This window comes from Rhea americana, unplaced genomic scaffold (genome assembly GCF_003343005.1).
Source record: "Rhea americana isolate MKP2758 unplaced genomic scaffold, rheAme1 scaffold_235, whole genome shotgun sequence".
Classification (NCBI taxonomy): domain Eukaryota; kingdom Metazoa; phylum Chordata; class Aves; order Rheiformes; family Rheidae; genus Rhea; species Rhea americana.
In genome coordinates, this window is record NW_028186352.1 from 1,073,405 (window position 1) to 1,099,344 (window position 25,940).

At 40.6% G+C, this 25,940-nt stretch overlaps 2 protein-coding genes and 1 pseudogene across 4 annotated transcripts in view; 1 reads left to right on the forward strand and 2 right to left on the reverse strand.

Moving 5' to 3' along the window:
* Positions 1–5,228, reverse strand: part of DLG2 (discs large MAGUK scaffold protein 2) — a 1,005,691-nt gene extending 1,000,463 nt beyond the window's left edge. Inside the window, exon 1 of the mRNA XM_085306235.1 lies at positions 3,747–5,228. Coding sequence (XP_085162361.1) covers positions 3,747–3,765 — 19 coding nt within the window. The 5' untranslated portion in view covers positions 3,766–5,228. The remainder of the gene's footprint in view (positions 1–3,746) is intronic.
* Positions 5,098–22,251, forward strand: LOC146595166 (transmembrane protein 126A-like). Of its 3 annotated transcripts, none has more exons than XM_085306242.1 (5): positions 5,098–5,164; positions 6,173–6,297; positions 19,953–20,146; positions 20,728–20,842; positions 21,979–22,251. In XM_085306242.1, exons 2-5 carry the CDS (start codon positions 6,182–6,184, stop codon positions 22,181–22,183), a joined length of 630 nt encoding a protein of 209 aa, XP_085162368.1. In that variant the 5' UTR covers positions 5,098–5,164; positions 6,173–6,181; the 3' UTR covers positions 22,184–22,251. The 3 variants fall into 3 exon arrangements, with proteins under 3 accessions (XP_085162368.1, XP_085162366.1, XP_085162367.1); XM_085306240.1 differs by lacking the exon at positions 5,098–5,164 and adding an exon at positions 5,685–5,786; XM_085306241.1 differs by lacking the exon at positions 5,098–5,164 and adding an exon at positions 5,811–5,893.
* On the reverse strand, positions 9,226–9,997 carry LOC146595167 (uncharacterized; annotated as a pseudogene).
* Positions 22,252–25,940: the final 3,689 nt, after the last annotated feature.

Consider the following 25,940-nt stretch of genomic DNA (forward strand, 5'->3'; position numbering starts at 1 on the left):
TAAGATAGAGTGGGTCAAGACAATATTAATGGTGGCCCACAGGTTACATCTGGCTCAAGAGACAATTCCTCTCAGTTGCAGAGAGGGAAAATAGGATGAAGGYAGTGCATAAAATCCAGTATTCAAGGATCTCCTACTGCCTAGGCATAAAATGATGGTGAAGTTAAGGGTGACAAGAGGGTTACACTAGAAGCTCATGGGTAGCCAGGCATTTAGATGTTAGGATTCCTGCTATGCCCATGTGAATCACAAGCAGGGATCCAAAACTGGAATCTGTTCTCCATCACAGGGGGGTATGGATTTAATTTGCTCTTTCTGTCACTCTGATGTCACTGTGAAATACATGAAGGAATAGTAATAATATTTTGGGCTCTTCGGTATTTTATAAACAAATACAAAATACACACAATTGCAAATTTAAATATAGTCCCTTGCAGTTAACAGAAAGCAACTCGGTAAGTAATTCAGGGAAGGAGGGAGAAGAAATCTAAAAACATACAGAAAGCTGACTTTACTTATTAAGATTCTTCTGTTACAGTACTATTTTATTTTACAGAGAAGCTTTCTTTAAGAAGCTCCATAAATTTGGTATTAATAGTTGTACTGAAACATATTCTAGTTTGTTTGTGAAAGTAAAGTACAAATTAAGAGAAAATAATATATCGATTTCTCAAATGTCTTCATTTTATATTGTCTCCACATGGCAAAATGTCCAACAAATTATTTTGTAACTAAAAACCAAGTTTATAGTTTGATTTAAAATTTTAAGTGTACTTAAAACAAATGAAAGATGAGGAACCAAMAAAGCCAAAGAGACAAGTCATTTGTTTAATCATGTAACAGCAGTGCAAATACCCATACAATGTCTCATCCCTTATCTAAAGGAAGCACATTCCACTCCTGTGGGGTGCTTCATCCTCCCTTTCCAGCCTTGATTTTTTTTTGTTGAGATTGTCAGCAAGCATGCCAGCTTTGTCAATATTCTTAGGAATGCAGAGCCTTATTTCCCTCCAGAAATGGAGGCAATAAACTCATTTCACTCCAGTACATCAGACAAAAACAATCACATACTGACACAAACACAATCATAACAAATACCAAGCCTCTTTCTCCACTTCCATAAGAAATCAGTGCTTTCTCCAGGTTATATGCTTCTACTGTTAATAAAACTGTTTTTTTCCTGACGGAGCAGGACTGGATTTTAAGAAGAAAGACGGCAGACACTGCTTTAAACAGGTAATGCGAAGTGTAAAGTAGGTCTAAAGCTATATGAAATCTGGAGACCAGTAATGGAAGAGAGAGCTCTTTTTACAGCAAATTCTCAAACCATCAATCTTTCTAAAGAACAGTTAATGTAACTGGCCAATTCCAGTTCCAAAGAATGCGGTTTTGGGGAATAGCTTTCAGTGACAAATATCAGGATATTTTAAAGCTAGGTTTTAGAGGCTTCTCTGTCTTGATACTGGTTGTAGGAGAACAATTTGATCAAATTCAAAATAACAACAGATAGAGAAGGAGCGCTGAAAAGGAGAGAGATAATCACGTTCTTACTGCTGCCATTGAAATACATACTTTTGTACAGCCTAGAAGAGAGTATCCCACTGGGATTTCTACAGATTACATGGACTGGGAAGAGAGAATATATGAAATCCTAAATATGTAATTTAGGAGTTCATGACAGAATGCCAGAGAGGGCAAATAAATAAATAAATAAACAAACAAACAAACTAAGAAAGAAACTAGTTAGATACAAAGTGCTGTCAAAAGCAAAAGCATAAAGCAAACAAATGGGGTGGGAAGCATAGGGAAAAATCCCCTCAATCTCCTTTGGTCACAACAACATTAGGGATTATTTATAACAATAGCAGATTTTTTTCTAATGGAAGTGTTTTTCAAGTCGCCAGCATGCTTTTGATTAAATTTAGAAAGTTTAAGTCTACACTATGGATCAGACAAATTAAGTAACTGAAGCTAATAGTAGAGTTGCTGATTTGCCAACATTTTTAATCCTTTAATTTTCATGCTTAAACACATTTTAACACCACCTTTTTAATACTTGAACACACTCACACTGGCAACTTTAATACACTGACGACGTGATAAGCTGAAGTATTTCAAGGAAGACATTTGGGTCTCTTATTGATGTTAAATTTTAAAATTGCCAAGCACATATCCTTGCAAGACAGATGTAGAAATTAAAGTCTAAGATCTACATTAAGACTGAACTAGACCGTCTTGAAACAAACAGGAAATCCACAGATTTTTAAGGCCAGAAGGGACCGCTATGATTGCCAAACTAACTTCCTGCACAAAAGAGTCCATAAAATTTCACTCCAAAATTCCTGCAGCAAGTATTTTGTAACTGAATTACAGCTAAACATCCAGCTCAGAAACATTCTTACTGAAAATCACATAATTCAGACTCAAGACTTAAAATCTAAAAAGACATTGTTTAAAATTTCACGCTGCAACATACAATACATACAATACGTAAGCCTCATAGTAGAGCAGGGTGACATGTTTATAGCAAACCAGGATGAATTATAAGGATATTCATCAGGGATGATACATCTCCATACATGTTCCCATTTTACTGTGCATAATTATAAATAATTACATCAATGATGGTATGATTTATTAAACCACTTCATGGTTTCGAAAAATTGTTTCTACACTACCATCTGTTAAAATACAGTCACAAAATCCCATTCATTGTATCTAGTGTGAAAATAATTACAGTAATCTGTGTGTTTTTACTGTTATTTACATAGTAAATGTTGATTCATAACTCATACAGAAGGGATATTCCTACAAGGAAAAGAATAAGAAGTCTGATTCTATTCTCACATCTGTTATGTAACATTCACTTTTGTTCTTTCCCCCATGTTTTGGTATTATCAGATCAGGAGCTTCAAGTTCTGGATAGATGAGCTGAATGGAAAAGGATCATTTGCCATTTATTCTATTAGTATATTCTGAAATCTTAAACAACATCCTAAATCAGTGTCATGTTTGCAGGGAAACAGAAATAACCTAAGGTCTACAAGTGTTTTACACCTTCATACGTTCCCCAATTCTTGTTTGAACACTGGAAACCACATTTTCCAAAGTTCTAATCACAAACTGGAGGACAAAACAAGTAAAATGTAAGACTGGCTGTCATTTTTCAAATGCTGCCATACTACAGGCATAAATGTATTACTTTTATATTGTATTAAGGCATAGAATTCTAAGTTAGCAAAAATCATATTAAAAATACATTCAAATCACCTTCATATTGGAAAATACAACTCTTGAAAATTTTATTTAAAGTTGGCCTTGAAATTTTATTTTGTTAATTATTTATGCTGCTACTGATGGCTAATGTTTATCCGCCAAACAYGTAAAGACTAGACAATAGCCTAAAACTATGTTTTAAAAAATCATTAGCATTTGTAAGAGAGGTTTCTCACAATATTAAATGTCAAGATTTTCTCTTGGTGTCTGCTTAAGACCTCTGATGCCTGATTTTTTTTAAAATATGCATTTAAGGCCAAATTAGATATGACAAGTCTTAAAACATGACACAAACATGCTTTTTAAATAGATTATTGTAAGTGCCTAGATTTTGCTCCCATTTTCAACGCAAAAGAAAAACAATTTCAATCCCCCATTCAAACACTTTTAATTTCAATTTGTAAATATGAAAAAACTACAATCTAACAAAATGTAGATGCAAAAATGAGATATGAAGCTTCATAGCCCACCTTTCTTCTTGACTGGCATTCTTCTTCCTACTTCTGTTACTGCTTGCAAGCACTTATTTACAGGTATTAACGATGTACCAGAGGAACACTCTGCGAGGTCTATCTATTGCAAAACACTTTTACAGTTCAGTTATGAAATGCAGCTTCAATCTTCATTTCTACCAGTACTTGCCGTTTTCCTGCACTGAGCCTCCGATGCTTCCGACAAATAAGAAAAAAGGGGGAAAAAAGAAGCTTTTTGAATTTTTTTAAGAGAGGTTTTCAATTTCTTTAAAATATATTTGAATCTATAAAAATACAAGAGAAAATGTTCCTTGGCAGTATAAAACCCTATTATAACTCCTCTTCTGGCAGCAAATTTTGAAAATTAAAAGATTTTATGCAATACAATTAAGGCACAGTCCATCTCTAGGCAGCTGTCTTAATACTCCACCTTTATATGCTCAAAAGCATATTATTTGCAGGACAAAAACTCCCAAATAATCCAAATAAGGAGGAAGACAAAAACAATCCAAAGTGACTCTTTAAACTTCTTTCACTTCTTGAATGAATTTTGCTAGTTATGTATTAGGTGACTACACAGCAGACTGAAAAGGTCCCTTTTTCCTCACCAGACAACAGCCTTCAAATATCACCCTCTTACCCAACAGAAGTCACCGGCCAGTCACTTTCATTTTTATTATATCCAAGCCACCCAGCCTTATGGTCTTTAACGTCCCTCTGATCCTCCCATGTATTAAAAGAGAGGATTGGAAAGAAGGAAAGCAATCCCTTGACCTGGAATTATTAAAGTGACAGTGCTGCTCACTGGGCACTTTGGCAAAGCAGATTGCTTTATAGAGGAGTACTTCATGCCATTTCTTCCCTTGCAAAGCAGACACCTCGTGAAAGAGGAGTAAGGAGAGTTAGGAACAGAGCTTCAYAAAAGGTTCATTTTCAGGGGTAATGGAGTATTAATGAAACAAAAAAGCAAGCCATGAGATCAGTCCAGAGTTTCCCACTCAGAGGCACAGCTGCTTGCCTTCAGTACGAGCCTCTCTCTCCCCCTTTTTCTGGAAAAAAAAAACACACAAAAAGAGAGAAACAGAAAAGGGATAGATTTTCCTCATTTAGCTCGATAAGAAGAAGTATGAAAACGGTGCGCGAGCTCCAAACGCTTGCCTTCCCGCCCGGGGAGCTGTGATGCACATGGCAGGACTTTGCATCCTCTTCTTTGGGAGACGGCCACGGCATTTGGGTGTGTTTGGGGGGATGGGGGTGGGGGAGCAGCTCTGCCGCGCTCTTTCACGCTCACAGCTGGGATCTGCCTCTGCCTCCCCTCCCGCCTGGCTCTCCCGCTCCAGAGGGGGCTGCCTGGCGCTCTGTGAGGCGGGACAAGGCGGAGGGGGGCGGCTGGAGGGGACGAGGACGGGCTGCAGGTAAGCTGGGGTGGGGTACGGAAGGAGAAGGACGGTTTTCCCCGGGTGGCAGCGGCAGAGAAGGGGCTGGGGGGGGGGGAAGAAGGGGCGAAGGCAGCTGCACCCGGTGAGGGCTGGATCGGGGCAGGATGGGGGAGCGCAAAGGAGCTGGCAGAGGGGGCGACAAGGCAGGGCCGCGCCTGAGGGGAGCGGGGCGGGAAAGGGCCCGGCGCGGCGGCAGGCAGCGCCCGCCGGCCAGGATGGTAAGAGAGGGTCAGCGGGTTACCCCGAGGGCTGAGCCTCCCCCCATCGAAGGCTCCTCGCTCCGCTAGGGGGAGTCCCCGCGTCCCGGCCTCCTCCGGCTGCACGATCGCCGCTCAGCCCCGTCGCCATGGAGGGGCCGCCACCGCCGCCATCCGCCTCCCTTAGCAACCAGCACCCGGGCCGGGCGCTTGACCCGCCGCCCGCAGCCAATCGGGAGCCGCCGTGCTGCGCCGGCGGGGAAGGCCCAATCAAAAGCGCCCTCTGAAGGCCCGGGTCATGTGGGCGGGCTAAGATGGCGGCGCCCGTGGAGGGCGCGTGAGGTGGGAGGGGCCATGTTGTAGGTGGCGGCGAGGCCGCCGCGGCCGTTGGGGCCTGCTCGGTAAGGGGCGGGGGGGGAGGGAGGAAAGGAGCAGCCGCTGGGGCCGCGCTGGGCACCGGGGAAGGTCGCGCCGGGCGCAGCACGGCCCCGGGGCTGGAAACACCCCTGTAAGCGAAGGGGGCGGGAGGGTGGTGCTGAGCCCTTCGGTGCTGTGCGCTCGGAGCGGGTGTCAGGGGCCGCCGCGACCCCCGCGCTGCGGCCCCGTTCCGTGAGCCTCCTGCAGCCTTCGTGTCCATAGCTGTCTGCGACCGGACCGTGTCCTTCACAGCCAGAAACTTGGCTCTGAAAAAATAAGACCGTTGTGGTTGCGTAATATAAATGTTTATTTGACTTAGGCTGCGTAACTTTGGTTACGTGTGTCTGTTCGCTTGTTCCTTACAATCCAGGGCTGCAAGATGACGGGAAGAGAGTTTCTGGAGTTAAATTCTGCACAGCAAAGTCTRCGCTTGGAAAGATTAAAGCAGATGGAAATCATGCTGAAGTTGCTTGAAGGGCTTCCCAAAAAAGATCAGTAAGTGCTGGTAAAATAAATGACGCTAAGAACATCAAACACTTTAGGTCTTATAGGGGCTTTTCTCTCCTCATACTCTTGTATTGCAAGTCTTCCATGGAGTTACAAAAGCACTGAATTGCAAACATGCTTATTATTGACCACAATATAAAACTTGCTTTGTGTTTCTAAATACGGTTGGCGCACTGTTATCCCTGGTTCTGTTCAGCTGGTTTCTGACATGTGCTCCCCAGTGCTTAAGGTTCTGGGATGGCTGATCAGCCCTAACTGGTTCTGAGTATTATTACTGCCCTGTGCTAAAGCTAATAAATATCTCGGAAAACTGTAAGGTTGGAGAGCACAAGGCAGATACCTGTGTGGCTCTGCAGGAGTCATGTTGTATTCAGCATCACCAGGTAAGCATAAGGCTACTAGTTTCAGCATCTCCTTCTACAGTGCTCCTCTCCTTTCAGGAATTTGATGCTGAGGTATCTGGGTGGTGGTGTAAGAGTCAGCAGGCTCGTTAGCAGAGGATCTATGCTGCACAAAACCASCTAAATGCCTTCCAGCACCTTACAAACAATATTTCTGTGTTTTGTGATTCTGCATTTGCATGCAGAACCATACTGCAGCTCTGCTGCTTCTGTATGGGCTGTTTGCGCATCTGCATCTTGGATAGATTTGGCATGAATTATTTAGTTACAGGAAGTGTTTTCTTAATGGGACCAAATTGCTGGATAAGCAAACTATAGATAGTAACAAAGGGCCTTCCCACACAGCTGGAAAAAAGCAGAATGTTTTATCCCATGTTATGGCCAGAGGGCCTCTCTGCGTAGGCTCTGCTGGGCTAGCAGTTTGTAACACTTCTTCCCCAGAACAGTGAGGGAGCTGAAGTGGAAGCAGACACATCAGTGGTGATGTGGTAGTGTCTTGATGGATAGAACCTGTTGTATTAAGGTCTGGTAAGCCTGGGAGAGAAGCAGCTGCCAGAGGTGCATATGGGCCTTTATTTGAAACTGCTTCGCTGCTTCGGCAGGACTTGCACTTTGTATATCCAGAAGGGAGGTCACCAATGGCTAGAAGGAAAGTGGAAGCATACTGGAGTCAAATTAATGGAACTCTTGTTTGTTGTTCACCAAAGCTTACCTCCCCCCCTTTTTTTAATACAAGGAAACGAGTATTAAAAAAAAATCACTTTTTTAGAATTTATTTATTGCAGTGTAGTACCTCTACAGATTAGTAAGCCTGACTAGATTCTGTTGGTTCTGGTGCATTAATGTGCTTTATTTTGGATTCTCAAATACACTGCAAAATTTTAATCTCAGCCCTCCACATGTATGTATATGCACATGTGCATTCCACAGCCTATGGCTGTAAGTATGCCATTAAAACAAAATGACTRTGTTGCAGAAACTACTCTGGGGGACATTCAGTGAATAAAATACAGTGCTGTGATGACATTGATCTGAAGGCAGATAGGCCTGTTTTTTTYCTTTTTATTTATTTATTTATTTATTTTAAGACTCCTAAATAAGAGCAAGAGAGATGTTTGGCCAAATTCTTTTGCTATATCATCTTAAATTGTTGCTAGCTTATTTTCATGTCTGAAAATATGATATGTATGAAGAATTAAAGTCTTTTCCTATTCAGAATAAGAAGTAATTGATACCATTGATTTCAGATGCTTTTAATGTTTAGTTTTTTTCAGAATAAGCAGCTAAATCTGTGAAGTCTTTTTTTATATGGTTTGTCAATGATTAGTATTACTTCAAGCATTAGAACGTAAAAATGTTTGAAATAGGTGGATTTTTAAAATCATTTATTTTAATTGCTGAATGTTTTAGAGATGTCTTATTTGATTTGCAAATAAGTATGACATTTGGTCTAGGATACATTTTGTGAGCAGTTAAGGATTTTGTTGTCTGCAGAGCTTTAGCCRTAAATCCAACTTATGACGTATTTTGACAGCATGCTTTTAGCATAATAATATTGGCACAGCTTCAAAATCAGAGTGCCTTCCAGTTAATTGCTTGTCTGGCAATAGTTCCTATTCTGGGAACTTCRGATTTGTGGAAATCGAAGACTAAAGCAAAGAGTTGTTTCCGCTAATCAACAGATTATGCCAGGTATAATGCTAAAGATAAGAACAGTCAACTTCCTTCTGTAAGTCAAATGAAATAAATCACAAACTGCTAATCAGGCTTGTGAAACAGGCATTCTTTTTCATTCTTTCTCTTGCTTTAGCTACTGTGATGGGATGTACTCCAGTGAGAACTGTTGGTCAAAATAAATCCTGCCTGTCTCTGACCAGACTGTATTCTATTCTGCTGTCCCAGTATTACAGATGACCAGCTACTCCAAACTACTTTAAAAAATGTAATCAGTRTCAGAATTCAGTCTCTCTTACTGTTACAGAAAATCAGGCTCGCCAGCCATCATAGCAGAATCCAAATCTAGGTTCCCACTGAGACAGTAGTTCAAAGCCAAATCAAAGCAAAATAAGTTTTAATGGCACATGTACAGTGTTTGCAGCTCGAGCTGGGTGCCTCCAAAGAGGGACCCCTCCTACTGCTTCTTAGTTCTACTTACGCTATTACAACCTGCTCACAAAAACCCCCTTGTCCATAGTCTGACTTATATTAACCAATCCCACAACTTTTACTCCTTTTCTTGTGGTCCATTGGTGCTCTCTGTTGCTGGGAGAGGTTTTTCTAGGTTCTCTCTGCAACAGTTATAGGTGATGGTTAAAATATTTCTTTGTTCTTTTAAAGCAGGCTTCAGCAGGCTTTGGCTACGACTTTGGCTGCAGCTTTGGTGGTAATCTAAGGCTTCGGTAAATTTAGCTACTAATGCTAAGCRATTAATTCTAGAAAGCACCAGTCCAACCTTTTTTAACAATCCTGCCTTTGTTTTTATTAAGCATTCCTGMTAATACTTTAAGCAGAGTTCTCAAAGTCTTTTGAGGCATATTAGCACTTTCCATACTCTTATGATTGTAAGTAATAGACATAACATGGTTAAATTTAACTCCACTACTGCTGTGTGAAAGGTGTGATTATAAATCCCTGTTGTTGTTGTTGACCATCCAAGAAGAGTTTCCCACCAATAATATTCTCCATCTTTTTCACTCTTTCCAAGACATGGCATATCTCTTTTGTGTCATGATGAACAGTGATCAGAGGTTTTTGTCCATTATTCTGGATGTGTTCTAGCAGCTGGCACAGGTCATCATGTTGTAGTAGTCTTTTCACCAATGCTAGATTCATTCCAGCGGGAGTTGGCAATACATCTTGACTCAATTTATAGTTAGATTGGAGCAATTGATAAGACACAACAGGAGCTGAATACTYAAAGTTGCATCCAATAATTTGGTGAAGTTGCTAGCACAAATATTTGAATGATTACTTGTATTTACTGTAATGTTATCTATAAAAATAAGATCGCAGAAGGTTCTCATACAAACATGTCCTTTTCCAATATGTACAAGTACAGTTTCRGGAGTTTTATGGGGATGTATTTCAAAATGACATACGTTTTGTTCAGTGCCAAGATAAATAACTTGGGCTTTGATGGTGTTACCTTCACAAATAAATCCTTGTTGTTCCTGTGCAACTCATGCTTTAAYATCAACAGTTTGTCACTTGTTTCCATTTTGTTAGACCCACGCTCTCTGCTCTAATGGATGGAGCATTGTTCCGTTGTGATTTAATCCCAGTGCCATGATTGAGTATGTGGTGTATATCATGTATAGAAGGAGCACTTTGGCACCTACATCATTTAAGGTTTCCAGTCCTGTTCCTGTGATACTGTTTAYATCTTTCCTTGCTCATTATGGAGGGGTGAAGGTTTGCTCATGCAACTGTACTGACCATCTTGCATAGGACGTAATTAGGAATGGTGAATAGGTCAGTTTGACTGTGGAGATGATAGTTTGCGTTGATAGCTCTACTCGTCTAAGAGACTATAATGGATTAAATAACACTTGTTGTTGGCTCATATATTTAAGTAAAGGTCCTGCCTTTGCTATCGTGAGAGGCACTTTGCTCAAGGGTGTCATTTTTGATTGATTCAAGCTAACATAGGAGACTGGGGCTTCTATTTCTCTCTTGGCGGATACAGATATACAACACTTTTGGTCAATTTTACACTGTTTTTCACAATAAAAATTTTACACGGTTTTCACAGCATTTGCTTTTAGTTTCTGTCAATACCTTTTCATGTAAATTAACTGACATACAACAAAAGGTTAAATTGAATTCGTTTGTTCTTACCTCCGAATAATTAAACCAAACTTGGTTTCCTTTGGTATTATTTTCAGAATAACTTTGTGTACTRTAATCATCTTGTTTTATTAATTGTATCTATTTGGAACTTGTGGACGGAAACAATTTTAGGCATATCCATGGAGCATGTGTGGTTGTCTTTGTTGCTCCATAGTGACACCCACTGTACTCACCTCTGGGTCTGGCACTCATTTCGTGTATGAATGGTGAATTCAGTTCTCTTTTGCTAGAATTTTAACAGCATAATAAGAACTTTAGAATACAATATAGGGTCATATAGTACCCCCATAATAGAACCATTTTGGTTCTAATACAGTTTTTTTGTGAGAATGCTTTTATCAATAATCTCCACCTTGTTATCATATACTTCAATGTCTGATGGTACTGGCTGAAAACATTGAGCCTGATTTTGTGAAACCCTAAACTACTTCTGTAAAGCTAATATGTGTTATGTCACTTGTTCATCTCCATCTAATAAACTAGTTTTAGTGGGGATATAGGTCCCTCATATTGCTAAATGTCTCTTGAAGAGGATTTTTGCTGATGTTAGTCCTATGGGTTGTCATAGAGCATTTCAAACATCTGATAGAGCTAAGTTCAATGCGTCTGGCCATTTTAGACTAGTGTGTGTGCAAATTCGTGCTATTTTTTCTTTTAATGTTCTATTCATTGTTTCTACTTGTCCTGAAGATTGTGGGTGATTTAAGTTATATAATTCTATATAATTGATTGATTGCTGTAAAATGGGTGCCTCTGTCTGAATCAATGACTTCTGGAATCCCATATTTGGGTATGATTTCTTTTAATAAGGCTTTTATGACCCCTCCTGGTCAGACTTTGTTGTTCGAAAAGCGTCTACCCAGCCTGATAGCTGATCTACTATTACTAATAAGTGTTCATATCCATTGGCAGTGGAGCCTTTGAAAAGGGAAGTAGGCCTATGGCTGCCCTCTCAGWTCCAAATTTTGTTTTTTGTCAGAATTTTTGGCAAGTGGGACAACTATTAGTCATATTTTTTGCAGCAGCWTAAATTCCTGGAGCTACCCATACTTTTCGCACTTGGTTAGCTAGGCTTCTACTCCTCTGTGGGCTTTATCACAAAGCCATCTAGCCACTGTAATGATACATATTTTTGGTAGAATTGATTTTCCTCCAGTTGTCCATATTCCTTTGTCATCTTGTTTTGCTTCTCACTTTTCCCGTTTCTCTTCTTATATAGAGCAGTCTTCTTTGGTTTTGGGGTCTGTTTAATTCAGCCATTCACTCTAGTTCTCCRTTGGAATTGTAACCATGCATTCTTTTAAAGGTTGCTGGGCTGCAGCTTTTGCAGTAGCATTGGCTAAGGCATTTCCTTTGCTAATTTCTGTCATGTCTTTTGTGTGGACTGGGCAGTGTATTAAAGCAATTTATTTAGGCAGTTGAACTGATTCCAGCAAATTGCATATTTCTTCTCCATTCACTACTTTCTTTCCCAAATATGTGAAAAATCCTTGTTTTTTCCTTAATGTTCCAGTTGCATGACATTCTCCAACAGCTTGTAGGGAGTCGGTGTAGATGTTGATTGGTTTTCCTGGTCTGAGGTGTGCTGCATGTGCCAACCTGACTAGTTCTGCTCCTTGCACACGCATGCATGTGGGAAGCAGTTTGGCCTCTATTACTCCTTCCTGGCTGACTACAGCATACCCAGTTCATCGTTGTCTGTGCAGGTAGTAGGATGAGTCTTATATAAATAGAACTAGATCTGGGTTTTCCAAAAGAACATCAGTTAAATCAGTTCTTGATTTACTTGAAGTGTGCATTGCCTGCTCGTATTGATGGTGTTTCTCTCCATCATCAGATGGAGATGTTAAGGTTGCTGGATTCACTGAATGATTGAGGCTGGAAGGGACCTCTCGAGATCATCTAGTCCAACCCCCCTGCTCAAGCAGGGTCACCTAGAGCATGTTAGACAGGATTGCGTCCAGGCGGGTTTTGAATATCTCCAGAGAAGGGGACTCMACAACCTCTCTGGGCAAGCTGTTCTAGTACTCTGTCACACTTTCAGTAAAGAAAGTTTTCCTCATATTCAGGTAGAACTTCTTGTTTTTCAATTTGTACCCATTGCCTYTTTTTCTGTCACATGGGACATCTGAAGAGAGTCCACCCCMATCTTCTTGACAACCCCCCTCCCCTTAAGGTATTTGTACACATTGATAAGATTCCCTCTCAGTCTTCCCTTCCCCAGGCTGAAGAGGCCCAGCTCCAGACCTCTTGCTCCTTATCCTTTCTTCATAAGAGATGTTTCAGTTTTCTAATCATCTTTGTAACCCTATGCTGGACTCTCTGCAGTAGCTCCAAGTCTCTCTTGTCCTGGGGAGCCCAGAACTGGACACAGGACTCGAGATGAGGCCTCCCCAGGGCTGAGGAGAGGGGCAGGATCACCTCCCTCCACCTGCTGGCAACACTCTTCCCAATGCACCCCAGGAGACCATTGGCCTTCTTGGCCACAAGGGCGCATTGTTGGCTCGTGCTCAACTTGTCATCCACCAGCACTCCCAGGTCCTTCTCTGCAGAGCTGCTTTCCAGCAGGTCAGCCCCCAGCCTGTACTGGTGCATAGGGTTGTTTCTCCCTAGGTGCAGGACTCTGCACTTGCCCTTGTTGAACCTCACGAGGTTCCTCTCCACCCAGTTCTGTAGCCTGTCTGGGTCCCTCTGAATGGGTCCCTCTGAATGGCAGCACAGCCCTCAGGTGTATCAGCCACTCCTCCCAGCTTGGTACCCTCAGCAAACCTGCTGAGGAGCCACTCTGTACCTTCATCCAGGTCGTTGATGAAGAAGTTGAACAGAATGGGACTCAGTACTGAGCCCTGGCAGCACTGCTAGCAACAGGCCTCCAACTGGGCTGTACGCCACTTATGACGACCCTCTGAGCTCTGCCTTTCAGCCAGTTCTCAATCCACCTCACTGTCCACTCATCTAACCCGCACTTCCTGAGCTTGTCTAGGAGGATGTTCTGGGAGACAGTGTCAAAAGCCTTGCTGAAGTCAAGGTACTCAACGTCCCCTGCTCTCCCCTCATCTACCCAGCCAGTCATTCCATCAGAGAAGGCTATCAGATTGGTCAAGCAGGMTTTCCCCTTGRTGAATCCATGCTGGCTACTTCTGATCACCCTCTTTTCCTCCATATGTCTGGAGATGACCTCCAGAAGGAGCTGTTCCWTCACCTTTCCAGGGATGGAGGTGAGGCTGACCGGCCTAGAGTTGCCTGGGTCCTCCTTCTTGCCCTTCTTGAAGACTGGAGTGACATTGGCTTTCTTCCAGTCCTCAGGCACCTCTCCAGTTCTCCAGGACTTTTCAAAGATGRTGGAGAATGGCCTGGCAACAATATCCACCAGCTCCCTCAGTACCCATGGGTGCATCCCATCAGGGCCCATGGATTTGTGGATGTCAGGTTTGCCTAGAAGATCTCTAACTTGATTCTCCTCATCCAAGGGAAAGTCTGCTTTTTTTCCAGAATGCAATGTATGAATGCAATTCAATGTACTGCATCTTCTTAAGACTACATTATCTGCCATCGGGAGCATCAGTTCCTATTTGTGTGCCTGTTGTGGGGATAATGCTTGGGTTGCATGTTGTTTTAGCAGCATCTCCACTTCCTGTGAGACATAAACTGCTGTAAGGTATCCCAGAACGAAGAGACGGCTTTTCTCTACTATTGCCGCTGTTGCTGCCACTGATTTGATGCAGGCTGGTGCCCTTGCTTCAACAGAATCTGGTGGAGCAGAACAGTATGCTGCCTGTCTCTGGTGGGATCCTAATTTTTGTGTTATTCCTCTGCTGGCAATTTCCTTATGTTCATGTACATACAAATTGGAGGGCTTTGTATAATCTGGGAGCCCAAGAGCAAGTGCAGGTGCCAAAGCTCCTTTCACAGTTGCTCTTTCAGGCTGCATGCAGTCGGTTCTGCCTCTTCGTTCTTTGTTGCCTCTGTCAAGGGGGTTGTTAATTCTCTCCACCCAGGAATCCGTGGTCCGTAAAATCCCACAACTCCAAGAAATCCATGTAACTGTTTCTTTGTTACTGGACCAGGGAGTTTTTATTATAGCATCTAYTCTTTCTGGGTCTACTAGTCATTGCCCTTCTTTTAGAATGAACTCTTAAGTATTTTACCGCTTTTTGATACAGCTGTAGTTTAGATGGTGATGCACAGTGACATTTTTCTGCTTAAGCGGTACATAAATGTACAGTGTCTATTGCACAGGTATTTTCATCTGTCCTTGCTATCAGAAAGTCATTTACATATTGCATTAGAGCTGATCCCCTTGGTAATTTGATATTGTTTAAATCATTCCTCAATATATGTGGAAAAAATGGTGGGAGACCCTGTGAACCTTTAGTGGAGGCGTGTCCATGTTAATTGTTGCCCTTTCCATGTAAAGGCAAATATGGATTGGCTATTTTGATCAAGTGGGATACTAGAAGAAAAGAAGCGGTGATTAAATCAATTATGGTAAGACATTTTGCCCAATACGGTATTTGTAAAAGAATAGTGGAAGAATCATGTACCACTGGGTGAGGAATCACTGTGTGTTGATTGATAGTCTGCAGATCTTGTACAAAGTGATATTCCGGATCCCCATCATCTAATTTATTCTTTTTTACAGGGAGTATGGGAGTATTATATGGTGAAACACATACCCCCTGGGCTAAAGATCARTCTATTTGGTTTTATATGTTTTTCTCGGCTTTTGGGGGAATCGGATACTGTTTTATAGCTGACAAGGTTTCTCCCTTTGTTTTTATGACCACAGGTAGTGTTGAAATTAATAAGCCAACGTCAGTACTACAAAACTCCAGTTTTACTCCTTAGTGCTGTTGGYACTGACTTTAACACTTCGGGTACTTTCACTCTGGAGTTCGGACTTTCAGTTATCACGCTCATCCCCATAATTACTAAGTCCGTTCCCTCAGACGATAAGTGCAATTCTACAACTAGAGTTTGCAAAAGAGCCCTTCCTAGCAAACATGCTGGAGATCTCCAGCTAATACAAACTTCCCCCATACACTTCTGTTTCCTATTGTTACTAATAAGGGTTTTACTTAAATTTCTCTCCTCTCATCCTTTTATCCTTTTGAGATAAAATTTAAAGGAGATAATGTGGCTCTCATATCCACTAAAAATTTGACTGCTTGCCCTTCTGCTTTTCCTATTATATGTCCCTTCTGATCCAACTGAACACTCCACATACTAAAAATCCCTAATTCCTCCATCTCCCAAGAGTTGTTGGAATGTCTTTCCCCTTGTCATTGTGAACAATTTCTTTCCTGCCCTAACTCTTCATGATGGTAATTTCCTTCTCCAGTCCGGCCTCGTGGCCGGAGGGGGGCATTCTCGTTGTAAATGTCCTGAATTCCCACAATAATAACACTCCCTCTCTTCACTCCGTTCCCTTGTTTGCTGGCCTTGGCCTGAACCCCGGGCTTGGCCTTCGTCTTCCTTGACCCCTTTCACTTGCAGATTTCTTACTAGAGCTGCTGCCAGTAAACTTGCTTCCTGTTCTTTTGCTTTCTTTTACTTGCTCAGCCTTCTGTTTTTCTTCTCACCCACCATAAACAAGTACTGCAAAATCTGTTGTAGTCTCCCTTTGCCAGCCTGGCATAGGCTCTTTAAAATACTTTGTAGATCAAGTGGGCACTGATACACAAAAAACACTAATTGGGAGTGCATCACTGAAGTTTTGTGGGGTCATTCCCCCATATTTTAGCAGGGCTTGCTGAATTTGTCACTGGGGTGTTYGTCTAGCCGCTGTTTACGTTCTTGTACTTCAGTCCAATTTACTCTTAAYTCACTGTATGCCCTGGTTGCCTCTATTAAATTTTGGAGTCCTGTTTGGCACATGGCACTATCCCCTGCATTATTATAATCCCAATTTGGATCATTTGCTGGCCAGGGATTTCTATTCCCTTCCAGCTAGTTCTACATCCTTATTGATTATTCTGACCAGAAGAGCAAGACAAAATGATTCCCTCAGAATTTGGGTATCTCCCCAGCTTGGATTGTATCCCGTGCATATGTTAGAAAACAGGTAGGTGCACCGCTCAGCATCCTCACTTCACCTTGGTATTTTACTTCCCCACAAAGCTAGGGCAGCCTGGCCAGGGCTCCAGGGCTGGTTAGTAACCACATGCAGCACGGCAGGAGGAGGGTTGGCCCTTCCCAGTTCCTCTGGCTGTRAGGGGAAGGACTAGTCAGCATGTTAGAGACCATAGGATAGAGTCCAGCAGCTGGTAAAGTAGAGGGAGGATGGGGAGAAGGAATGACAGACAGATTGTCAGGCATATTGTCAGGTGGAGTAGAAGTTTTTGGAGCGCAGTCCGGCATGCTAGTATCTGCCAGCACAAGTGTTACCTTTGGCGGGGCTCCTTTCCTCCCTACCATTTATCTCCAATGCTCCCGTGCACGATTATCCCAAACAGACCAGCAGCCCATCTGAGCTGGAGACCTACCTTCTAGGCGATATCGCAGAAAAGTTAATGATTCCTGATCGAAAGTCTTTTATGGTGGCCACCGTTGCTCTGGATTACCATCTTTTGTTGCGAACGGCTGATCTCCCTGACGTAGTGTAACTGCACGCCTTTTTGACAAGCTGGCTGTTCCATCAGTCCCTTCCCCAATTTTCCGGACCTGGGCTAAGGGCATCTCTTTCTCCACGCCAGGCACGTTTCCCATTGCCTAGTGCACCTTATGTCGATCAGGCTAAACACCTTTTGAAAAGCTGCCTCAGGGGAGGGACACGAACTCACCTCTATACTTCCTACCAAAAGGGACTTGAACTCCCTCTGAAGCTCTCTACCAAGAGGGACTCAAACCCCCTCTAATCCCATGATCACTTTGGGAACCGCATTGGGACCCTAGTCTTTGACTGTTAGGACTGCTGTGCCTTTGCAGCAGGAGGCTTTACCAGCTGACGAGTGCCCCTTTTGGTTCCTAGGGCGTAGGCGCTCACAGTACCTTGGTGGTAGTCTAAGGCTTCAGTAAAATTAGCTACTAATGCTAGGTGATTAATTCTGGACAGCACCAGTCCAACCTTCTTTAACGCTTATCAAGGAGAAAATAGAAGCTTCAGTTCTGTAAACTATTGTGTTGAACTTCTGTAGCCCTTAACTAGCATAACTTCTTGCAAGGCAGGACCTTTTATCCATGTGTTCTGTGCAGAGCAAGAAATGCTCTCAGCCCTTTAGGCTGCAGAACCATTAGAGATGGTCCACCAGCAGCTGCAGAGGCCTTTATTGAAAGATCTCTGTTACCATAGTTGTCCCACCTGGTCTATTCTATAAGCTCTTACTTTGAACCCAAATCTATACTTTTGGGTAAGCAGGCTGATTACTGGAGATAGCTAGGATTTGGTGATGTTTTAGTTATTTTTGAGAAAAATGGTGGTCAGGAGATATAATTTCATAAAGTTTCCATTAGTCTTAGCAAGAATCTTGTAGAAAAGGCTTTGCAGATCCAAGATGCAGTTCTCACCAACACACTGTAATCTGTACCTGGGCAGTTAACCTCAAATGTGGGAGACCCAGCCTCAAGTTCCCCAGGCAGTTTATATAAATTTATGCTCTTTCTAGAATAGAAATAGAAAATACTGAAGATTTTTTACAAAATGAACTGACATTTTTCTGATATGGAAAGAATAACGAACAGTTTATACAAGTGAAACACTCAGCCAGAGACTTGCAAGACTGACCTTCTAGCTTGGTGTTCTAAACAATGGTGCATAATGTGTGTATTCACATTAAATTCCTGCTTCAAATCCTGTGGGGTTTTTTCCCGACAAACCATTACTGTTATTTTTCTGTCCAGCACTACGGTAGTAATACTAGCTTAGTATTAGCCCTCATATTAGCCCTAGTAAATAAGGGCTTAATGTTTGGGACTCCATTGTACTAGATGCTGTACAAATATTTCGAAATCACACCTTTAATAATAGAACATGGGTAGTAACCCAAAGGTGTGGGTGGAGGAGAGGAAGGAGGCTGGAGATCAGGCTGCCAGTGAGGCAATTAAAGAAATGAGCCAATGTGCAACTCTGATTCAGTTCAGAAGTCATTCTAGTGATCGGTTAATGTATCTTTTGTTTACAGAGTATTTATTTAACCTAAGCTTCACTGTTGGCTTAGTTTCTAACAATCTTATTTAGCTTGTGTGATCGTATTTGTTGAAACTTGTCTCTTGGCTTAGGAATGTCGGAAGAAATTGGCTGATGTGGGCAGACAAAAGGAAGACGGAGAAAAAATGTGAATTGGGGAAAAGGGCAGAGAGCTTAAATTTTTCTTATCGTGTGGTTCACTCTAACTTACATGTTCCCTTCATGTGGGTGGGCATACTTGCATTTTGCAGCTAAGATTGCTTCAGMTATTTTGCCTTTATGTTTTGCCTTGTTACAGTATTTATAATGTAAACTTGGAGGCAAGCATTGCATTTTTATCGGCCATAGAGACATTAACCTATTTTGGGAGATACCACAGGGTAAGTAACATCTGTGTCTGCTCTGTTGATAAAAGTTTGGAGTACCAGCGCTCAGCAGAGGTTGAAGASTCATGACATCGGTTAGTTTGGGAGGAGATGTTTTGGGTACGTAGATGGGTCACACTCAGCTGGAATAAAATGTGCTGGAAACAAACTTTACCCTTTCCTTTTCCGCTTGCTTGACGGTAGTACATGAGTATGTTTGTGTGCACGCAAGTGCATACGTGCATGTACGCACACTCTTCTTGTTCTGACTTTTCCTTGTGCTCTTCCCGTCTGTATCACTGTGTTTAAAGCAACAGGATGGATACCTAGCAGCAAACGGCTATTAAGAGGGGAGGAAACTCCCTTTGCTCCAGTAACAGGCTTGCTTTGTGTTGAGGCTTTTGAGCTTCAACAGTTGTGCRGTTTTTATTTCATTCCCTCAGCCGAATGGATGACGGTTGCAAAGACCCATATGGTTTAAAATAGCAGATATTTCACATTAATATTTCTGCTTTATTTCCACATAAAAGGATATGGACCACTTAATTATGTAGGGAATCTCATCACTCCAGCCTTGAAACAGGAGACTGAATTACATCTACCCTTTCCTGTCACCTTGTTATTTAGCTCTTGCTAGTAATTCTTTCTTGAATTGAGCAGCACTGTAAAGTAGAAGATATTAATGTTGTTTCATTTCTGAGGCTTGTGTAATTCAGGCATATAGCAAAGGATGCTGTACTGCTTGCTTTCAAAAGTGGTTAAACGCCATTTTGGATCTGCAAGTGTCACATCTGTTACCTCTTATTGTAGAATATTCAGAAATAAATTATAGCATTGAATAAACCAAACTCTTTTATGGTTCTCAATTACCAAAGTTATCTTTCTTTTCTTTAATTTTTGCAGGAACCTTTTTAATCATGGATCATACTTCCTGGCAGGAAATTCAAGCATATGCGGTTTAACAGCAAATAATTTCTTCAGACGCACCCTAAATATCACGAAGGCTCCCTTTATATCTGCTTTGCCAATGGCCGTTATACCATTTTTATCAACAGCAGCAGTTTATGAMGTTTTTTTGCGTCAGCCTTTATTTTTAGGTAAAATTTTATTATTCCTTGTTTTTAAAGGGCTTTGCTTTCTCTGCATGATGTAACACTAGAGAACGTTTTCCTCTTTGAACAGCAGTGATGTTGAAGTGTTCTTCAAACCTTGCCTTGCAAAGCAAGGTTTTCAAGATCACAACAGCTCAGCTAGTGCATTGGGAGGCAGTGAGTTCTTTAAGTTGTGGGTGGGAAAGATGATACTTCTCTCTCTGTGTGTGTGTGTGTGTGTGTGTGTGTGTGTGTGTGTTAAAAAGGAAGTTTTTCTGTGATATGTATCACTGATACTTTCTAGCGTTCTTCATCTGAGAAGTCATGTAAAATTTTTATTTGAACTGCAACAAAGTAGTTGAGCTTCTGCCATCTGTATCATTTAATTCAAAGGTCAATTATAAAGCAATAAATTACTTATGGATTGGAATGACACAGTAATTTTTGCCCTTTCTAATTTCCTGAATGCCTGTTCAGCATGGCCATTTCTCTTAAGTGGCTRTTTCCACAACGTTGCAAGTAGCTTAAGGCTGATGTTTAGGAACTATGTAAATATTGACAATGTCATGTTTTGTTTTGTCATGCAGGTGACCTGAACTGTGAGGTCTGTGCTGTGGTCAGAGGAGGATTAATAGGCGCTGTTGTGGGTGGTCTCTATCCTTTTCTTGTGGCTCTTCCTGTGAATGCAAGCCTTGCRGCCAGGTATGTCTTATTAATTTGCAGTGAGTGAAATGGATTTATGGCGTCAAATCTTGGTTTTCAGTTTCAGTTCTGCAGATTTTCATCCTGTGCATACCTATCTTGTAGGCGCTTAGTACAGGGAGAGGGATTTACGTTAAAATAACTCATTTAATCACAGAGCAAAGTTCATAAAAGCTGTGCAAGCCTCTGAAGTGGAATGAAATCTGCAAACTGAGACATACTGTAAAGCGTGTGTTCAGCTGCAACCTTAAAACCTACCCATGATGCACATGGATGTGTTAAAATTTAACCAGCAGAAAGTGGGGAAGATTGCTGCTAGTGCGGTTTGGCTGGACAGCTGAGAGACACTGTGGCTTCAGAGCAGCAGCCAGTACCCAAATGCTATGGAAGGTGTGATTTTGCAGGTTTGGTTGAGTCACAGCGAGGGAAGTTAGAGCTGTTGTCCCAGTAGGTGATCAGCTGCATTGCAGGAGATATTTTATAGAATTTATCGAGAGAGAGAATTCAAAATATCCATGCAGTCTTACAGTTAGAATTTTAAGTATAAAACAGTATATAGTTTCACATAGCATACTTGCAGGCATATTTACAGTGAAACAATGACATTTACAAATGTATAGCTCTTATTTTTCACTCAGTATCTGAAAGGCTAGTCATACACTTCCTGTAAAAGAAATTCAAYTTGTCTAACAATTAGAAAATTTTATATAAGATCTTTTAAATAGCAGATGGACCATAACATAGCACTAAATATTTATGAACCATAAGAGTATTGCCTAATAAACAGAACAGTGACCAAGAGCTATTAACCGTACCTCTGTGGCTCCAGACAAACATCTCCATTTCTGTCATACCACTTTCCAAATACGTTTTCTCTAAAGTAGTCAAAGGAATAATAGCTTGTGAGGTACTTCGTCAGTGTAGTAGTTTAATGTTGCGGGGAGTAAGAACTGACGTAAATTCAGGTTGTCTTTCCAAAGTGCTGTAACAGTAATGTAACAGTACCACCAGCTAAATTTAACTTGGAGGAAGGAGCAGGTGAATATCTGTACTACAATAATTTTTAATTACTGTTTTTATCCATTTAAATATTAGTATTTATCATTAAAGTTTTTACTACTGTTTATGTTGTTTAGGTATTCTTCAGCTCCCTTGCCAGGGAAAGAGAATCTATTACGCTTCTGGCACAGAGCTTCTCAACCTGTCTTTAAAAAGATGAGTTTTGGTATACTTATACAGGCCCTAACTGGAATTTACCTTGCCACTAAACATCATGGAATATATCTCAAAGTGCTGCAGCAGATAAAACCTAGCAGGGATCCTGAAGAGCTTGAAGCCTGAAGCTGAACAATAAAAACTTCCTGGTTGCCTTGGACAGGTGACCATAATAAACAAAGAAAGAAGTTGTTGCTTGCTGCCTTTTTTTCTTTTTTTAATAGAAAGACAAAATTAAGACTCCACRTTAATATTCTTCTCAGCTCTACACTTAAATGCAAATTAAGTTTTTTGGGGGTTTTAGGATATTTTTCTTTACCATGTCCTACTTAGTATATACAACTTAAATACCTGTCCTTATAAATGTATTATTTTCTTTGGAAATAGAAATAAGTGGTCTCACTATTTAAAGTGATACTACATTTTCTGGAAGCTGTAGATGAGGATTATTGAAAAAGGGCATTTTTCAACATAATGCAAACCACAATGACTTGTAAAAAAGGAGAAGCAGATTCAGTTAAGGTTTTTCTAGCAATTACTCAGAATCTGAGTATTTTCTCCCTGAGCTTTCCCCCATTCTGCTAGCTTCTAGTTTTCTTTATGCTCTGACCACAAAATTACCCTGTTTAGACTGTTTCAGGGGACCTACTTATACACTGTTGAAAACACTGTTACCACAGAGCAGTCAAAAATAAACCTTTTGTGTCTCTGACTTCCCCTGCTAGGAAGAGGTAGTAGGGTTTGGACAAGTTCTGGATGCATGTTATCTGCTAGGCATGAATTACTGATGACTAGGAGAAGCAGTCTCTTTTGTAGAGCTACTGCAACTTCTTGATATCATGCCTATGTAAGTAAGTGTGCAAATAGGTATACTGTCAAGAAAATGAACAAGCACACGGTTGCAGAATTGCACAGAATTACCAGAATGAAACTGTGTGTGTAAGCTTTGTTATGCACAGTTAGTTTAGCTTTCCTGAGTCCAAAGTATTCCACTGTCATGGTGCTGTGATACCAGACTGCATCTAAACAGGTATCTGGACCTTGCGTCACCCCCGGTTGTACAAATTCTCATGGAGCAAGTATTTGAAAGACAGGGAAGGATGCTGTCTGCAGGAGAAGTCATGTCATTAGACTTTAACCAACAGAATCACTTACCTTTGGCAATAAAAAACTTAAAAAGACTAAGGCTATTACTTTGCAATCGTATATCCACGAACAAAAATGAACAGTTTGGTAAATACGAATATTTAACAAGATATAGTTAAAGCATTAAAAAATAATGGCTAGAGTGTTTTTACAGAATGTTTTCAAAACCATCTTCCATTCTGTGTGCTATTTTTGATATCAAGTGATGATTATTTTCTGAGTAGTCAAAAATGCAAGCTGTGTTACTTAATGAGCTGATTCAGGCTGCATTTTTTTTTAGATCTTAAGTTCTTGAAAAGAGTGAAAAGTTGAGCATTTTGTGTGTAACAGGAAGAAATTCATATTCCTCAGCATCTCTCAATGCAAAGCCTAATAATTACTTCCAGCAGAACTGATGAATACATAAGCTGCAAGTTTTTTTTTTGTTGTTGTTTTTTGTTTTTTTTTGTTTGTTTGTTTGTTTGTTTTTGGTTTTTTTTGTTGATTGTTTTTTTTTAAGTGTTCATATTTTAGGTCATGGCACAGTGGCACAGGCCAGCTACAATCCTTAGGTAAGGAGCTTAAAATCAAGTCCCCCCAAAAAATTTTTTTTAAAGGAAACATTTCAATTTACTCCCTGTGTACTTCCACTTAAAACAACAAACTCAAAACTAAGTGAAAGAAAAAGGACTGAAAGTCTTTAAAAACTCATCAGAGGGGCAAGATGCTGTCAGTAACTCCTAGTATGCATGTATATGAAGCAGTGCTTTCAAAGAGTTGAAGTAGTATGTTTCCACCTCAATTTCACGGACTGGATACAACATACTTTGTTTTACAACTCCAAAGAAGCTTTTACCAGTTCTTGGTAAACTCTTTCCTGCCAACTCTTAACAAACTCATCACAAACACTGCCTCCCTGTTTGAAAAAACTCTGGGTTAGAACAAATCTGTTGTATCTTCTACCATTATAGCAGAAATAAACTAGTCACAGACTAGTAATGGCTTTTACTGCATTCTTAGAAGAATGCATGTGTCTAGCATATAAACTATAGTGACGGACTTTGACTACTAGAAGTCTGAACTACTTCCAAAAGGATGCCGAGACTGGCTGTAGTTAAGAATCAGGACATACTTTGAAAAGCACCAGTTCTGTCGTCTATTGCCTGTTTTGGTCATTAATCTCAACATTACGATCTATTACAGAGCAGGTGCCTCTGCACATCATAATAAAGAAAAACACATTCTTACAAGTCCCCTGCATGACTCCCTGCTGTTTTTTCTCCCCCTCAAGTCCCACTCCTGGCATGCTCCTGCCACAAAGTAAAGGCAAAATTACCTAACCAAATCTTCATCTCATATTTCATTTAAACTGAGTGAAAAATCTCTAAAATCAGCTTTAATCTATGTGCAGTTGTATAAAAGTTTTCTTTAAACACAGAGCCTATTTGAATGTCTATCATACTTAATAAATATACTTGAGGCTTTTAGAGCCTAACAACAAATGTAGCATTATAAATGGAGTATTGTTGATTCTAGCAGAAAATTCTCTTTAACTACAAACTTTGGAGAACATATTATTTTTAAAAACTAGATTTTACAAAAGTCCTTTGTGTTTTACAAAAGCTTTCAGTGTTTCACAGGGAAAACTGACTCTGTTTTTGTCAATTAACATCAGAAATCTGGTAACTCAGAAGTGCTAACAGATGCCAAATTTTGTGAAATGTTCCCCACGTTTAGTTTGATACCATCTCTCCAGGCAGTTAGAAATTGCAGAAACACTGTTCCTTCCCTGCCCCAAGATGCTGCTACTGTTTCAAGAAGAGAGAGAGAAAAGTTAATTTACCATGCTACTAAGATTCACCGTACCAGAATCAAACTTTAAACAACTAATGGAGTACTGAGAATGATTTTTTTTTCCTAGCTACTAAGAAGTCTTCAAGTCAGAGTGGAGAAATACTGGAAAATAAAATAGTGTAGCCATGCAGTTTAACACAGTTTTTGGTTCTGTGATATGTTTAATTTAATAAACAAATTCTGATGCTCTAGCAGGGTATTCTCTACAACTGGAAGCCAAGAAGGAGAACCTGCCAGTATTCCTTTGAACTGTCCTTTGAACATTAAATTTTTAAGCGTTCTTCTAGCTGATTTTTTTTAAGCTACAGACTACTTTTATTGGAATACTTGATTTCAGAAGGACAACTAGCAAGCTATTTTAAACTCTGCTATCTACAAAAAAAAAAAAAGCATTTGAGACTTTCACAGAAAATTAAGACAGCATCATATTGCTCACTCTGGAATGTTAAAAATGCTATGTCCCTTCAGAACCCTCAAACCTTTTGTTACAGCCATCCCTGTTGTTTACTGTGGAAAAAAAATCTAATGAAAGAGTATGGTTTAACTATTAGCTAGGCATCAATATTAGGAACCTAGGAATGGAACAGAAAGGAGGAAGATGCCAATAAAACATGGAACTAGTTACAGAGAAACTCTACTCTTCCATGGTTTATTGATCAAATACATCTACATTAATAAAACATTAAAAGAGAGAAGCCAATGTAAAATAAAAAGAATGGTGATACTCTGAGAAGCGCAACTCCATCCAGTTCAAGGAATGATTTTTTTTTTTAATGCTCACCACAAAAGTTAATTTGAAAGATGAGTAAAAACGTGGTTTCTCCTGGGTACCCTGCTCCATTTTGTCTTGTTTTCCAATGTATGACCCACACAGATAGCAGTAAGAGCATTTTTCCCTTTCTGA